Raw genomic sequence first — 15,382 nt, 5'->3', positions numbered from 1 at the left:
CATGTTCTATTATATCCTTAAATATTATACTTATCTATGCAATTAAGTAAAAAAAAAAAAGCTACATTGAGTGACAGATAGTAATTTTAGGTACTGCTTATGGAGAAAACTTGATTGAACTTTTCTCAAGCAACCAATCGAGTGAATGATCGGATCCGAAAAGCAACACAAGAGCGAGAGTCCGGGTCGGATGGAGCCAAAAACGGGTACCGCCGTGCGGGCGGGAATGATTTCGGAGCTGTCGTCGTAGGGGAATTCGAACTCCACGTCAGAAACACACACAACAGCGAGTCGTCATCTCTCTCTCGGTCCGGAAGATCTGTGAATTTCTCTCGTCGCCGATCGGTGATTCTCTTCCGTCGTCGCAGCCTGAGAGGTATGGTCTCTTGATGCTCCTCCCGCGTTCATCTTCCCACCGATTGTGTTTCCATTTCCTTAGACCTAGCCATGGCTGAACGTTGGCGTTCGCTTCGCGATCTAGTCCTCACTCCAATATATGCCTTCGTGTTTCGCATGTGTTGTTCTTGATATAATCCTGGAATCGGAACCTCATACCGCCTGTCTCTTTGGGTTTTGGAATTGGAACGCAATTGTGCCCTCTTTGGCTAGGGGTGGACAGATCCAATTACAGAGAACCGCTTGGTGGAGGTTGATTGAGTTCGTTTTACTTGTTTTTTTTTGGGGGCTATAGAGCACAGGGGCATGTCTATGCCGCTGTGTAAGCGTGGAAGATTTCGCGGTCTTAGTTTAATCACATTTTGTGTGTAGTGGAGGTGGTTCGTTGTTAACTAGTGGGCAGATTCTTCAACAACTTGTTATTTTGCTAGCAGCTATAAAGATACCTGAGAGTTGTTCATGGCCGTGATTGAGGAGCCGTTATACCCTATTGCGGTGCTGATAGATGAGCTAAAGAATGAGGATATCCAACTTCGTCTGAACTCTATCCGTCGGCTCTCTACCATTGCTCATGCGCTCGGTGAAGAGAGGACGCGGAAGGAGTTGATCCCATTTCTCACCGAGAACAATGACGACGATGATGAAGTGCTTCTGGCAATGGCAGAAGAACTGGGAGTTTTCGTCCCATATGTCGGAGGTGTCGAGCATGCTAATGTGTTGCTGACGCCGCTCGAAGCACTTTGTACTGTTGAGGAAACCTGCGTGAGGGACAAGGCAGTTGCATCTTTGTGTAGGATTGGGGATCAGATGAGGGAGCAGGATGTGGTTGACTACTTCATTCCCATGATGAAGGTACTTTGTTTTCTCTTAGAGTAGAGACGCTGGTGTGGGTCTAACTGTACTTCAGTTCTTGTAAGCTGGAAGCTAGAAAAGACAGAACCAGATGAAGCTATGGCATTCATCTACTGTTCTGCTTTTTGGAGAAAACATCTTGCCTGGTGAATACTTGAAAACCTGTGCCTCATCCCTTTTTATGCCTTCTTCATAGATTAGTTCCGTAGGTTCAGATGTAAACACGCGCATGCAAAAAGGAAGAATTCCAAACTTCTAAGGCGAACAAGCGAAATGCGTTAAAGTATCCAGTGTTAACTGATCGACTCTATTTTGACATCGTTTCTTTTTTCTTCATCATATTATTGTCTCAAGCCACGATGATTGAAAGATACCTGGCTTTCTTTATGATTCTCACTTCTAGAGGCTGGCTGCTGGTGAATGGTTCACAGCTCGTGTTTCGGCTTGTGGCTTGTTTCATGTTGCTTACCCTAGTGCCCTTGAGGCGTTGAAGACAGAACTGCGGGCAATATACCGTCAGTTATGTCGAGATGACATGCCGATGGTCAGAAGATCTGCTGCAACAAACCTTAGGAAATTTGCTCCTACTGTTGAAGCTATGCGTCTGAGGACTGACATTATGTGTATATTCAAGGATCTAATGCAAGATGGTATGCAAATTCTCACACATGTGCCGTCATCAACAAATACCTTTTTGCAAAGTTCATATTTCGGATATCTTTTATCTATGATCTAATCCTATTGAGAACACATGCATGACCACAAGTAGAATTTGCATCTGTAGCCTGCCGGACAAATGCTGGTGTATATGCCTAATTAAATAAAATTCCATATTCATGATCAGGATTCTTTGACATGGTTGTACTCTCAACTGGTATGCTAGAATCCATTTTGAATTTAAATGTAGTTAACTATGTCAATCACTCTTTTGGCGTTTGATAGGTCTTGCATATACAATGTCTTAGTAACAAATCCCCTATAGTTAATGTTAGCGCATCTTATCATCTGTTTAGTGAATTTTCTTCTGCTGCAAGGTACAATAACAACTTTAACAAGTGATTTTTTCAAGGTTCTTGCCTGTACAGATCTTTGGGTTTCATTTTTAACTGGTTTTGCTTCAATAAGGCTGTCCCAATCTGCATCATATATTGGACATATGTGTGGGTTGTAATTTGCAAAAGCACATGTTAATCATGTACATAGCAGATAGAAATGGACAACCTGGTTCGATTTTAAATTTTTAGTTAGCTTTGGTGGTGCAGACTGTGCTCCAAATGCTATATTCTTTCACATTGCAGGAGCGAATTTCTCTATTTTTTTTTTTTTTTTTTTTGGTAAGGGCTATTTTTTCTTTTTTTGTCCTTTGTTCCCTAAAAAAATGCACTAATTGGAGTTCATTGTTGTGAATTGGTTCAGGTCAGGAGTCTGTGCGCATATTGGCTGTTGAAGGGTGTGCAGCTCTTGGGAAATTGTTGGGACCACAAGACTCGGTGGCACATATCCTACCTGTCATGGTGAACATCTCCCAGGTACACCTTTTTTGTTTAATGTCTTAATGTAATTCTGGTCAGTTCTCCACGTAATGTTCATCTCTTATTGTACTTTTATTTAATGATATGTCTAGTCATGGCAAGTGTATGGCTTCATACATGTACATGTATTTCTGCTTCTTTTTGAGAGCAGACAAATGTACTTCTTGTCTTACACAACTCTTTTAGAAGAGACGTCAATCCATTGGAATAGGTATTGCCATGCTAGCAATAGCTAATTTTAGCAAGCACAAAGCTGTTCAAATTACCTCTTCATGGTTACACCTTTTATGAAAATTTGCAGTCTCAGGCTCTCAGATGCTTTACATATTCTATTTTGGACAGCAAAAGAATTCTAAAGATCATGAAAGCAGACTAAGAGAAGCAAGTTGTTTGAAAATTTCTAGGACAGCTTCTACTTGTACAATCCGATGAGTCCACCTAGGGCTCCACTAACTTTGATCGTTTCTTCTTTCTCTTCTTACACAGAGTATGGATACACCTTTAAAATTATTCAAGAAGAGGCAGACAAGCCGAATGTGTTGCTAAAATTTGTTGTCTTTTTTGGTGTGCTTTTGGAAGCTGCATTCTGTGAAACTTAATTTAATGACACTTGATGATTGGCGCTTGTCATTTACAATATGTACTTGCACATTCAGACGACACTTGTTCTTTTTATACTGACAATTGTGGAAGTTATTTATGGTCATAATAAGTTCTCATGATCTATACCTTTTTCTTTTAATAGGATAAGTCTTGGCGCGTTCGTTGCATGGTTTCCCATGAATTGTATGAGCTATGTGAAGCTATTGGTCCTGAACCAACTAGGTAATCATTTTCTGTTGCTGAGCTTTTTTTTTGCAATTTATATCTTCTGCTTCATAGCGAGCTACCTAAGTTGTGAGAACTTATAATAGTGAACTTGACGCGTGTGAGATTTTGCGAGACCACCGCCAATTGTTCTAAAAGCTTAAGCTGTTAGATGAAGGCGTAATTTTAATTTTTAATTGCTTTAATACTCCTCCTCGGGCTTAGTCTGGTCTTTTTACCTTGTATTAAGCATGGAAATATTTCATTGGGGAGGGAAATAGAAGCCTAGAAAGATTTGAACTCGGGGTCTCTTGCTCTGATGCCATTTGAGATTTTGTGGGACCGCTGCCAACTGTTTTAAAAACTAAGCTGGCAATAGTCCCACAAAATCTCACTAAGCTTTTAGAAACAGTTGGTAGTGGTCTCAAAAAATCTCACAATGCATTTAGTTTTTATACACTGTCTGTAACCATAATAATCGTGACAATTCTGTCTCTGACATAATTGAAGTTGCTGATGAAATCTTTGTACTGATTGCTGGAATATTGCTTTTGCGCAGGTCGGACTTGGTTCCTGCATATGTTCGCCTGCTTCGTGACAATGAGGCTGAAGTGCGTATAGCTGCTGCAGGAAAAGTGACCAGTTTTTGCAGGATTTTGAATCCTGAACTTGCAATTCAGCGGATTCTTCCTTGTGTGAAGGTGTGTCGGTGCGTTTCTTTTCGGGAGTAAAGCTCACTGTTTGGCTGTTATCTATCCAAACCAATAAACATGTCCTTTTCTTTTGCAGGAATTGTCGTCAGATTCATCACAGCATGTCAGGTCTGCTTTGGCCTCTGTTATAATGGGAATGGCACCAATTTTAGGGAAGGTTGTAATCTCTCTCATATATTTTTCTTGCCATATATTTTTAGTTCAGCTCCAGGAGTGATGGTACTCTATGAAGGTAGTTTCTTTTTCCATTCGGTGTGAATTTGTCCTGCAGTTTTTAATTTTTCTGATCCTCTTATGAGCTTTTCCTTCATGATTCCATTGTTTTCATATCCTTTTTTTTTTTAGATGCATCATATTGCTTGAAGCCCACATGCAATAATGAGCATATGAGGGGAAAAAAGAAGCTCGGGCTACTTTTATGAGTTTCCTGAAAGCTCAAACCAAAATCAGTTACTTCTTTTACTATGTTTAATGTTTTCCTGGAATTGTGTCTTGGGCCGATAAAAGGCATGTGATCTACAAAAAGACCTAATTTCAAACCTGATTTTGGTGTGAAATTTTCAAGATCTTAGGATTCAGGTTGGTTTCGTAAATTATGATGAGTCACTTGCAAAAACTCAAGCAAACTAGACTGTCAGGCTTGCTTATAAAGGTTTTACTGCAGATACCATGTTGGTGTACTAAGCCCTTTTTGCTTCGTGCATGTCTAACGGCAATTCTCTTGACCATATCTCATGTCAACAATATTTACTTGGTCCGAACCCCCCTCTTTTGGAAGGGGGGAGTGTATTACATTATTCACTGTAACAATCTTCCTAGTGGCTGGATTCAGAAGAGATTTTATTTTGTTTTATTTATTTATTTTTTTGGTGGGAGTGGGGTGTTTTTTTTTTTTTGGGGGGGGTGTTGGGGGATGGTCTTTCTCGCTGTGAGTATGTTTTTAATTATGATTCTGTGCCTATAATGTTTTACCTTTTCATATTACATTCAAGTCTTCTTAGTATTAAAGGGTCAAACCTGTGACACGTTTTTCCTTGCAGGATGCCACGATTGAACAGCTACTCCCGATATTCTTGTCTCTTCTGAAAGATGAATTTCCTGATGTTCGACTGAATATCATTAGCAAACTTGATCAAGTTACCCAGGTTTGTGGAATCCTTCATTGATTACATTTGTCTGGGACCTTCATATTTCAAATGAGTGGACTTGGAGTATGAATATTAATGAAAAAGTGCCAAATATGTAATTCTATCTTCGACAAAAGACCCCGTTTGGATTTTCTTTTATTAAGCAAAATTCCACTTTTAAAACAAAAAAAAAATTAAAAAACACGATATGAAGTTTTGCAAAATTCTATGCGGATCTACAAGCCATTATTTGTATGTTTTGAATGATTTTAGATTTTTGTGTTAAAATAAAAGTCAAAATGTTTGGGGTTGCAAGATTTGAAAAACGCAAAAAGTACTTAAAATAAGTCATACCAAACAGGTAATATATTTGTCATGTGGAAGGTCTTTTTATTCTTTTACAATTTAGTAGCTAGATAATTTGAACATGTTAGGTAAAGTTGAACTTGTAAGGCAAGACTGCAGGGACAGTTCTGATATGTCTTCATCCTTGGCCTAGACTTCTTATATCTAGATGGGTGGTCCATTTGGCATGTCAACCATGCATGAGCTCCATATCTTGGATTTTTCATCATTTATTTGTGGTGTTTGTGGAACTAAACACTATTGGAACCACAGAGCTTATGAAGTGCTTGTAATGGTGAATGAGAACTGTGCTGCCCTGTATTAGGCTCATGTTGATGACCATGATTAGTGATTGGTCATACAACTATTATAAATGATATGTGTGATCCCTAGTTGTTCAAGCATTTTGGTTGCTTAGGTAAATTTGAGTCTTGTTAAGGGTATTGTAAGGACACTTGCTAAGCATTACCAGTTATAGGAAGTTTCTATCTTTAAAATATGTAAATGACTAAAGGGAGTATAATCTCTCACATATCTAGGGTACATCTTTACATATTCAAGACACAATCTTTTACCACTTAGTAGCGTAGAGAACTAATTATCGTCTCCCAGCAAAAATTTGCATGACCAGTCACGGCATATACCCAGTAAATGTTTTACCTGTCCTTTTCTCTATGTGACTTTTACTATTTATTTAGTAACTGGGAAAAGCTAAATTGCAGGTGATTGGAATTGATCTGCTCTCCCAGTCCCTGTTACCTGCTATTGTTGAACTTGCAGAGGATAGGCACTGGAGGGTTAGGCTTGCCATCATTGAGTACATACCGCTGTTGTCTAGTCAGTTGGGTGTTAGATTTTTTGATGATAAGCTTGGTGCTCTGTGCATGCAGTGGCTGAAAGATAAGGTGATTCCTTGCTATAATTTGCAATGTGTTGTGCATGGGGTAATGCTTGTGAATCTCTTTACTGTGTCAGTCATATTTGTATTTATGTGGTGCTGTGTGGAGCATCTAAAATATCCATTTTAACAAGTCTTGAGATAGCTGTAGGTTTATAGTATCCGGGATGCAGCTGCCAATAATGTGAGACGCCTTGCAGAAGAATTTGGACCAGAATGGGCAATGGAACATATAGTTCCACAGGTATCTCCAGCTGTTTAAACTATTAAGTAGTGGATAAATAAGATATTCAGGAGAGTCGTGTCACGTTCTGAAATTGACTTTTTCTGCCTGGATGGTCTTATTACCATGCGAAACAACGTAGCGTTCTTGTTTTAGGTTGCTCTTTGCTGCAATTTCCTTTTATGAGGATAATAAGTATACCTTTAAACAGCTTTTCATTTATGGATAGGTTTTGGACATGATAAACAACCCGCACTATCTATATCGGATGACAGTTCTTCATGTGATATCTCTGCTTGCACCTGTGATGGGATCCGATATCACTTGTTCAAAACTTTTGCCAGTGGTTGTTAGTTCCTCAAAAGATAGGTAAAACCGCTCCTGATTTCTTACTTCTTTACAAAACATATGCCTTCCATTGTTTATATGATTGTTTGAGTTGCTTGGAGAAATGGGCTGAGAGTACTCGTATGTGGCAGGGTACCCAATATCAGGTTCAATGCGGCAAAGGTGTTGCAGTCTGTTATCCCTCTGGTCAATCATTCTGTAAGTAGTATCCATGCTTGTCTCTGTGAAGCATATTCGTTTCGTAAAGAGATAAATTTTCTCACATTTTGTATCGTATAGAGTTACAATAAAGAATTTCAATTTTTTGTTTTGGAATCATGGTTCCTTGAGATTAATTTGCCCGCAAGTAGTTGCAATGAGGATGGGATTGTTCCTCGCTTTTAATTTCTGCTGAAGATTTGTGGGCATTATTTAGTTCAAGTTTTGTTGAAATAGGCGCTCTTGAAAAATGAACTGCAGGTTGTAGAGAAGAGTATTCGTCCGTGTCTGGTCGACCTGAACGAGGACCCAGATGTTGATGTTAGGTTCTTCAGCAGTCAAGCCCTTCAGTCAAGTGATCAGGTCATGGTGATGTGCTAGAATTTTTATTGTTCTTTCGGCGTGGCCCTTGTTTATTTCCTAATTTTGCTCGGCCTCAAGTGGAAGCTCATACTGAGCAACTTGATGATGTATCCAAGGGATTTTCCCTTCTGATATCTCAAATTTAGAGTTCAAAATTAGCTGATAGGCTGACTCGATTCAGTCATGAGACGGTGATTGCCGTTTATAGTCTCATTTCTTATAAAATCTACTTAGCTGTCAACAATTCTTGGATGAGGTTAATAGGCATTTTGAAATATAGATAGGTTTAAGAATTGTCCGGATACACAATTACACAAAAAAAAAATTAGATATTGGTTATCTAACACGAAAAAAAAGACAGAACCCGCGATCACTTTGGCGACAAATTTTAATCCGGCTTGGGGAGCTCGGCCAGTTTGTCCAGGATGCCCACTGTGAATTTCTGTGGGCCTCCAAGATATTTTGGGCCTTTCATGGCCATTCTGGCCAACGCATGGTTCTGAAGGCCCAAGGGAGACCTCTTGGGCCTGCAGTCATTGTCAGGAGTCCCTTTGCGAATTTCGATGGGCCCCCAGGCCCAATTCCACCAGTTTGGGTATTTCAGAAGATGGGCCTGTAGCCCAACCTGAGTCCACAATAGCCAGTTCGATAGCTCTTGGGCCTCGGTATGGCCAGGAAGCCCACAGTGAATTTCCATAGGCCCTAATTAACAGGTTTTGGGCCTTTTGGAGCCCATTCTGACCAACGCATGGCTCCATAGCAGTTACAAAGCCCAACCTGCCCCAAAAATGACAGATGAATTATCTTATGGGCGGGCCTAAGGGCCCTGACCAGCCATCGGACAGAGCCCAAATTTCAACGATTTGGACTCCGGGTTGGGCCTTAAAATGGCTTCGGGTCAACAATTCACAAGTGGGCCTTGTAAAGCAAATTGGCCAGCCCACCACGTCTAGGCCCACTATTGGGACATGGGCTTACGGCACCAGCATCGCAACGACCTGGATTAGTGAGGCCCGTCCGAGGCCCAAGTTCTCCATCACCCTAGTTATTTTATCTTGGGTCGAGCCTAGACATGCTGTCTTCCTGGACCACACCAGCCAATTCTACATTAGAATTCCATGTTTCGCTTCAGAGCTGAAGGAATTTGAGTTCCACATTGCTTCAGCGGCCAAAAGATGATAGTAGTACTATATGTATAGAATGCACAGAGGCTTGAGGTCCCACTTATACCATTAAAGTATATGTACAAGCTAACTAATTTTGACTATTTTTTCACTCACCGTTTTAAATATAGGATTACGCAAATAAAAAACCCGATCGCCGCCGCACATGTGGGTGGGGAGGAACAAAGCCTCGCAAATACATATACAGGAGGAGGATACAAGTCTCAAATGAGAATTTGATCTTCATATAAAGGGGTGGCTCTGATATCTTACTGCTTTGACACAGTCAGATTGAGTCCACCCAATTCTCCGGTTCACATTGTCATATACCACCAGCTTGCCGCGTAACGATATATCTGTAGACACCAAAAAGTAGATGGATCTTAAGAGGACCGTAAAATCAGCTTTTATTCATAGTAGTTTGTTAAAGAATGCGCATGCTGTTATGTTGGACTCTGAAAAGAAAAAGGGCGATACCTCCGAGTATGCTTGTGGATCCATCAAGCACCCTGCTTCCATCAAGAATGCCCAAGCACACATTTCCTTTATTCTGCCAAGTAAGGAGCCCAGAAATTGCAGGGAAAAGTAAGCTTCTATGGACACAGAGAAAAGAAAAGAGGGTTTTTTTTGTTCTACAGAAATTGCCCCTTACACTGAGGATCAAATAGCCTTGAGGAGGGATATGAAATTTCGTGGATAGTATCCACCATTTGCTCCCAAATTGAAGGGTCAAGGTCTTGAAGAAGTGCTTCACATCAGTCACCGATCTGGAGATTTTCAGACACCGATGCAGTGTTAGCTTACAAACTCTGAGGTTACAATGACATTACATTCAATGAAGAAATTTCCAAAGATGCAAGAGAGAGATTGTTGAAAACCAAGAGAAAAGCTCGCTCTCTCGACATGAGGGACCTGAGGGCCTACATCAAAGTCAATGTGTTGCTAGTTGCTACCACTATTTGTTATAGGCTGTGAGAACCAATTATCCCCATTACCCATGTGCTCTGATCTAACCACCTACTTCAAACAAAGCTTATACCCTCCCATTTACTTCCACAGGACTGAGTCAATAGATATTATTCTTGCAATCTGTTATTGGGTCTAGGAGTACCTATGAATATTTGTTTGGGTAAAAACAGCTTCTAAAGTTGAAGATGTGTAAGCCTCTCCATTAACCATTTTCTTTTACTCCCACTAGTACTTTGTGTGTTGCTGATTACTTCCTATGCCACTCATTCATAGTTCGAAAGACTTGAGAGTCTGAAACATGACAGAGCTCATAGCAAGAAGTAATTCGACCTTAGCTTGTCAATTAAAGCTTTATGTAATGGGGTATAAAACACTGGCTTGAAATAATTTTCTTTTCTTGGATAAGATTCTTAATACAGCTATAAGATGATAACATCTTTAAAAGCCTGAAAAACGTTCCAATAGCAAGCCATAAATTTACACTGTCGAAGGAGAGGAGAATATCTTTATCACTTCACTTCTACCTGATAGGAAATTCAGCTCGCCAGCATATGGGCAGTGTATCATCCGACTCATCTTGGATGAGTCCCATGCTTGCCAGACTTCTAAGCTGCATCAGAGGTTCCATAGACAAACTAAAGTTACTGCGAGTTTCGAGATGAAATGATTAATTGCCAGAGTGGCTATACTGACAACAGGACTTACAGAATCAACCAACTTGGAGTACGCCTGTTTGGAAAAGTATGTATAAGAACTGCCACTGTCAAAAACTATTCGCCCTAATCCACTGTTCAGACCACCTAAATTGAGTGAACTGCTCCCATATTTCACTTTGAGAATCTCCGTGTGATATAAGTTGCTGTAAAGAGACAGCGGACCATGAATTGATGCCAAAGCAAAGTAACACAAAACGGACTCATTTGAAAGAAGAACAATGAAATTGAAACATCTAAACACAGACAGAGAGAATGAGAAACAAGAAATGGGGATTAACAACACAAAACCAAGATCCTTGGAGGTAAAACACATGCGCTTACCCCAACAAAATATGGCTTTTTCAAGAAGGGTCCTTTCAAGTGATTTACTTCTTAATTTCAACTTATTTAAAATCTTACCATGCATGCCCTTTGAATTTTTTATTTTTAATTTTTACCATAAATCGCATGAAACCTTCAAAAATTGTCTTATATTAACCTGTAGACACAATTATAATCGTTCATAGTTCTCTTCTAAGATTTGACATAAGATTTTAAATTGTGGCGGGAAGTACGAAAAGTATACAAATTAACAAATCCAAATCAATCAGAAAAGTAAAGTGGCAATATAAAGAGTACCCTAGAGGCCCATACTCACTTGAAAGGAATGTTCATCATGGGGATCCATGACATACCCCCATTGGGTAGAAAGCCATCACCCAAGAACATATAACCCCCTCCAGTGGCATCTGAGGAGAGACAATGACCTACAACATTGTTAATCACTCCAAGGCTTGCCAACTGAGAAGGCAAGCTGACTCTAGATCTGCTTAAACCAAATATTCCGTCCGTCTTTGTAAGGGTATTTAGCAGCTGGCCTCGCTGATCATATGCACACCTAACATGAAACACGAACATATTATCATTTCATCTTGCAAAAATCATACAGACAAGCAATTTGCATTCAACAACACGAGAGGCATACCCGAAAGCCACATTTACTTTGGCCAACGACCCATTTTTAGTCCTTAGATGGAATTCATCTCTTGCAAGGACGCCCATGGAGGAACTATGATCTGCATACTCGATCTCATAATCACACTGTTGGCATGTCTCACAATATTCAGTCCCCTCGCTCCTTTGAACTTCCTTGCACAACGAGTCCTTTGGCAGTACTATTTTGCCTCTCTTTGGCTTGTAGAGAGCGTTGGCACCCTAAAGGGTGTTTTCATTATTAAGGAGAAATGAATAAATCTGACAGAATATTGATCTCTCCTTTTACTAAAAAGTGGAGGATGGATTTGCAAGTTGCTTTTTTTCCACAATCCTTCTTAGATCTCAGGTGGGGCTAAGACCTCTGACAAACCCCATTTAGTTAGTTTGTTTGATTAGGCTTTTTAAAGCATATTTTGTTTTTTTCTCCCGAGGCTCTCCAAATTTGAATCTTATTAACGTAAAACATCTAAAATCTTCCAAAACACACGTATATTGACATGTCAATTTGCATATTTTTTGATGTTTTCTGAAAGCTTAAGATATATTTGTCTCCAATTACTAATTTTGAAAGATAAAGTAAATTTTACTTTTTCCTAAGCACAAGCAGACACGCACTTTTTTAAAGTTCACCTCTATTGAATGTTTTCAACAAGAATTAAATATATAATGCACTTTATTAATAGTTCGGCAAACTAGTAACAGTAACACTAACTTAGCAATACCTTGCCACAGCTTCTACACGGAGCATCACATTGGATCCACGATAAATCACTCCCAGTGTCCATATCAAGATAATACCGTTTTGGAGGAGTCCCAACCAGGATGTAAGTAAAGTACAATCTGCTCAACAACCAGTTATTTCAATATACTACTTTCTGTATCCACTTTAAAGACAAAGGCAAGCTCACTATTTTGAGGCTTCTGAACTCACAGCTTGATAAGTAAGGAGGATTTGAGAAACAAACGAGTCAAGAGATCAATGGAAAACATATGTTGCCAGATCATCCATCACAAAACAGAAAGAATGTTTTGACAATATCTGGATAAACCAACGTGGCTTCTTCAAATTGCAAATGCAATGAATCATGCAGAATGCTTGAGAAATTAGTGCTCCAAACATGCCCGAAAAAAACAAATTACTGAGACAATTATCTGCTAAGTAATTACTCTTACAAAATCAATTTAAGCATTAGAGATTCATCTACTAAGAAATAAATCCTTGGGAATAACAGTATCATGCGATCAATGGACACCTTTAGTAGTAGAAGCAAAATTCAAAGCTAATGCTACTGAGTACAGCAAAGCACATATGTACTTGCTTGCCAACCATATATCCGAGAAAAATATTACAACTTGTAAATCTTCTACTGAACATATCACGGCAAGCAAGATATAAAAAAACATGCGATTGGTGATCTTTAGTTGCTTGCTTTTTGTTGAAAAGAATTGTCAATGACACTTCCCGGAACCAGTTAATGTATCACATTTTCCTCAGAGATAGGTTTTATACTTCTATAAGACCACATCTAAGCGAAAACCCAGAACTATCAAGCAGAGGAATATACTTACAGCACTAATCCTACCAAACTGAAACAGAGGTAACACCAAGCTAAAAGGGAAGTTATTAGTAGAAATTCTTGCTTTGATACAAGGAAGAGATAAAATCATCTTATGACATGACAGAAGTTTTTCTTGCGCAGGCATGAGTCTATATGCTTCATGACTCGCATTATGGACAAGTTAAAAGGACATAAGCTTCTCAGATACATCAAAATAGAAGCTTGAATTCAGGTTTCGGCTCTGCCGTAATTCACTTCATGAAGACATTTACTGCTCAGTAGCTTAGAGCACAAACCCAAAGAAAACTGTATCCAGTCCAACAAAAAGAACAACTAAAACAATGTTACAGTGTTGCCGGAGCAGGGATATAGGTCCATTCTTTCAAAACAGTTACTTCAGTACAGCTTTACTAGATCAATTTGTAATCTTATTCTCGAAAAACATTTCCAGACTTGGATTTTTGCTTCTAGAAATCCTTGGACTACCTACCTTGCACCCCATGTAGCAAGGCTACATAGCAATTGGACAGTTGCATGTTTCATGCCGCATGATCTACACCAGAAACTTCACTATGTATATAAGCTAAATGCAGCGCAAAGTTTTGAAGCGCCTCCAATATGTCGAGCCTGACATACATTAGAAGAGTAAAACGTTCCCTTCCCTCTTCATTTACGAAGAAAGTACTAAAAAGCAGTAACTTTTCACTTGCCCCATCACAACTCCTATAGTCAGAATTTGCCACCAACAACTCAAAAGAAGAAACCTTATACTTCCATCATTCAGCAGAAAATGCTTAACCTCCCAACCAGCACACATAGGAAGAAGGATTCAACGAAAAACATCCCCACGTAATATGTAAGAACTAAGAAGATACAACACTAAGAAATGGAAATTCAAGACATACCCATCTGGATACACATTGCCCCTGACGGGCAAAATAGCAGATGAATGAGCTACATCCTCAGAACCGACGGCATTAGGCATCCTCTGGTCTTTCCTCACGCCACCATCGATCGAAGCCATGATTCTCTCCTCATCAAAACCCACGAAGCTCCCTAACTTGAGCTCCACGTCATCTCTCGACAAAAAACCCACACCAAACTTAGGGAAAAGAGGGAAAACAAACGACTCCCTCTCTCTGTCCTCGCTGGTGTCGCGCAGCTCTTGGAGGGTCCTCGCGTACGGAGAAGCGAAGAGCAAGAACGCGAAAAGGAGGACACCCAGAAACCCAAAGACCGCTCTCGGGCTACGGAGAAAGAGGCTCTTGAGAGAGAATCGGAGCTCGGGGTTTCGCGGCGGCAGCGGAGCGGGGGGATATCGCTGGTGGGTCGGTGTCCGATCGGGTTCTTGGACCAGCGAGGTTGGAGGGTCGTCGGGGAGAGTGAAGGCCGTGATGGTTTTGCCCAGCGAAGGGTTGTCCGGTGGGGGGAGAGTGATTATGACGACGCCCTTGAGACGAGGGGAGTGATCGGATTCCATGTTCGGGAGAGAGAGAGAGAGAGAGAGAGAGAGAGCCTGGGGGAGTGGGGGTGGGGGTTTCAAGGATCTAAAGAGAAGGAGCAGAAGACGACGCGGACTTTCTTGGCAGTCATTTTTCATCCATTGGAGCACAGATTTTCGCTTTGGATTCAGATGGACAGTGTCCTCCCAAGTCAAATGGATGAAGTTTCCGTGGAAAATTTGAAAGTAGAGAGTAGAGAGAGAGAGGAAAAGGCTTGGAGCTTTCCAACGGAGTTGGGCGCCCAAGCGATGTGTGGGCCCTACGCGCTTGCACATACGAGATGCAACCTCTAACCTCCCCGACAGAAGAAAGCTTCTGGATTGTGGCCCAAATATATAAAGGGCCGTCGATTTGTGTGGGCCCCATGAGGGATCCACATGATCTAACAGTAGAAATTGGCTGAACTCATGTGCGTGTAGTTCATTTGAGTAATGCTCCCCGATAGAAGATAACAAGTTGGCGATCCGTCCCTTTTGGACTATAAATGTCTGGTGCTCAAGCGCCCGCCAAAAGTCCAATGCGCGCCCTTTTATTTATTATTCCTTTGCATATTTTTTTTATCACGTTTATTTGGAAAAGTAATTAATTTTCATATTTCACGCTTTAAAACATTTTTTCTAATGGTTTTCAAGAGATGAATTGTGTGATGATATGAACTTTTACCTGTTTAAAATATGAGCATGTTAGTGCTTGACA

At 40.3% G+C, this 15,382-nt stretch overlaps 2 protein-coding genes across 4 annotated transcripts; one reads left to right on the top strand and one right to left on the bottom strand.

Annotated features, from left to right (window-relative positions):
* Nucleotides 1-96: 96 nt before the first annotated feature.
* Nucleotides 97-8,054, top strand: LOC115734621 (serine/threonine-protein phosphatase 2A 65 kDa regulatory subunit A beta isoform-like). Of its 2 annotated transcripts, none has more exons than XM_030665472.2 (13): nucleotides 97-376; nucleotides 831-1,248; nucleotides 1,652-1,898; nucleotides 2,665-2,777; nucleotides 3,526-3,605; nucleotides 4,147-4,288; nucleotides 4,377-4,457; nucleotides 5,341-5,445; nucleotides 6,495-6,677; nucleotides 6,822-6,914; nucleotides 7,123-7,262; nucleotides 7,373-7,439; nucleotides 7,701-8,054. In XM_030665472.2, exons 2-13 carry the CDS (start codon nucleotides 856-858, stop codon nucleotides 7,818-7,820), a joined length of 1,764 nt encoding a protein of 587 aa, XP_030521332.1. In that variant the 5' UTR covers nucleotides 97-376; nucleotides 831-855; the 3' UTR covers nucleotides 7,821-8,054. The 2 variants fall into 2 exon arrangements, with proteins under 2 accessions (XP_030521332.1, XP_048138344.1); XM_048282387.1 differs by having other exon boundaries at nucleotides 828-1,248.
* A 940-nt stretch (nucleotides 8,055-8,994) lies between these two features.
* On the bottom strand, nucleotides 8,995-14,872 carry LOC115734620 (aspartyl protease APCB1). Of its 2 annotated transcripts, XM_048282673.1 has the most exons (10): nucleotides 14,716-14,865; nucleotides 14,090-14,683; nucleotides 12,348-12,465; nucleotides 11,615-11,844; nucleotides 11,288-11,527; nucleotides 10,640-10,793; nucleotides 10,459-10,544; nucleotides 9,618-9,732; nucleotides 9,443-9,515; nucleotides 8,995-9,321 (listed from the first exon to the last, which is right to left on the bottom strand). In XM_048282673.1, the coding sequence occupies exons 2-10, from the start codon at nucleotides 14,662-14,664 to the stop codon at nucleotides 9,209-9,211; spliced, it is 1,704 nt and encodes a 567-aa protein (XP_048138630.1). In that variant the 5' UTR covers nucleotides 14,665-14,683; nucleotides 14,716-14,865; the 3' UTR covers nucleotides 8,995-9,208. The 2 variants fall into 2 exon arrangements, with proteins under 2 accessions (XP_048138630.1, XP_048138629.1); XM_048282672.1 differs by having other exon boundaries at nucleotides 9,443-9,732; nucleotides 14,716-14,872.
* Between the last annotated feature and the right edge of the window lie 510 nt (nucleotides 14,873-15,382).

The sequence above is a fragment of the Rhodamnia argentea genome, chromosome 7 (genome assembly GCF_020921035.1).
Source record: "Rhodamnia argentea isolate NSW1041297 chromosome 7, ASM2092103v1, whole genome shotgun sequence".
NCBI lineage: Eukaryota > Viridiplantae > Streptophyta > Magnoliopsida > Myrtales > Myrtaceae > Rhodamnia > Rhodamnia argentea.
Note: the sequence above shows the minus strand (reverse complement) of the source record. Positions and strands in the feature narration are given on the sequence as shown.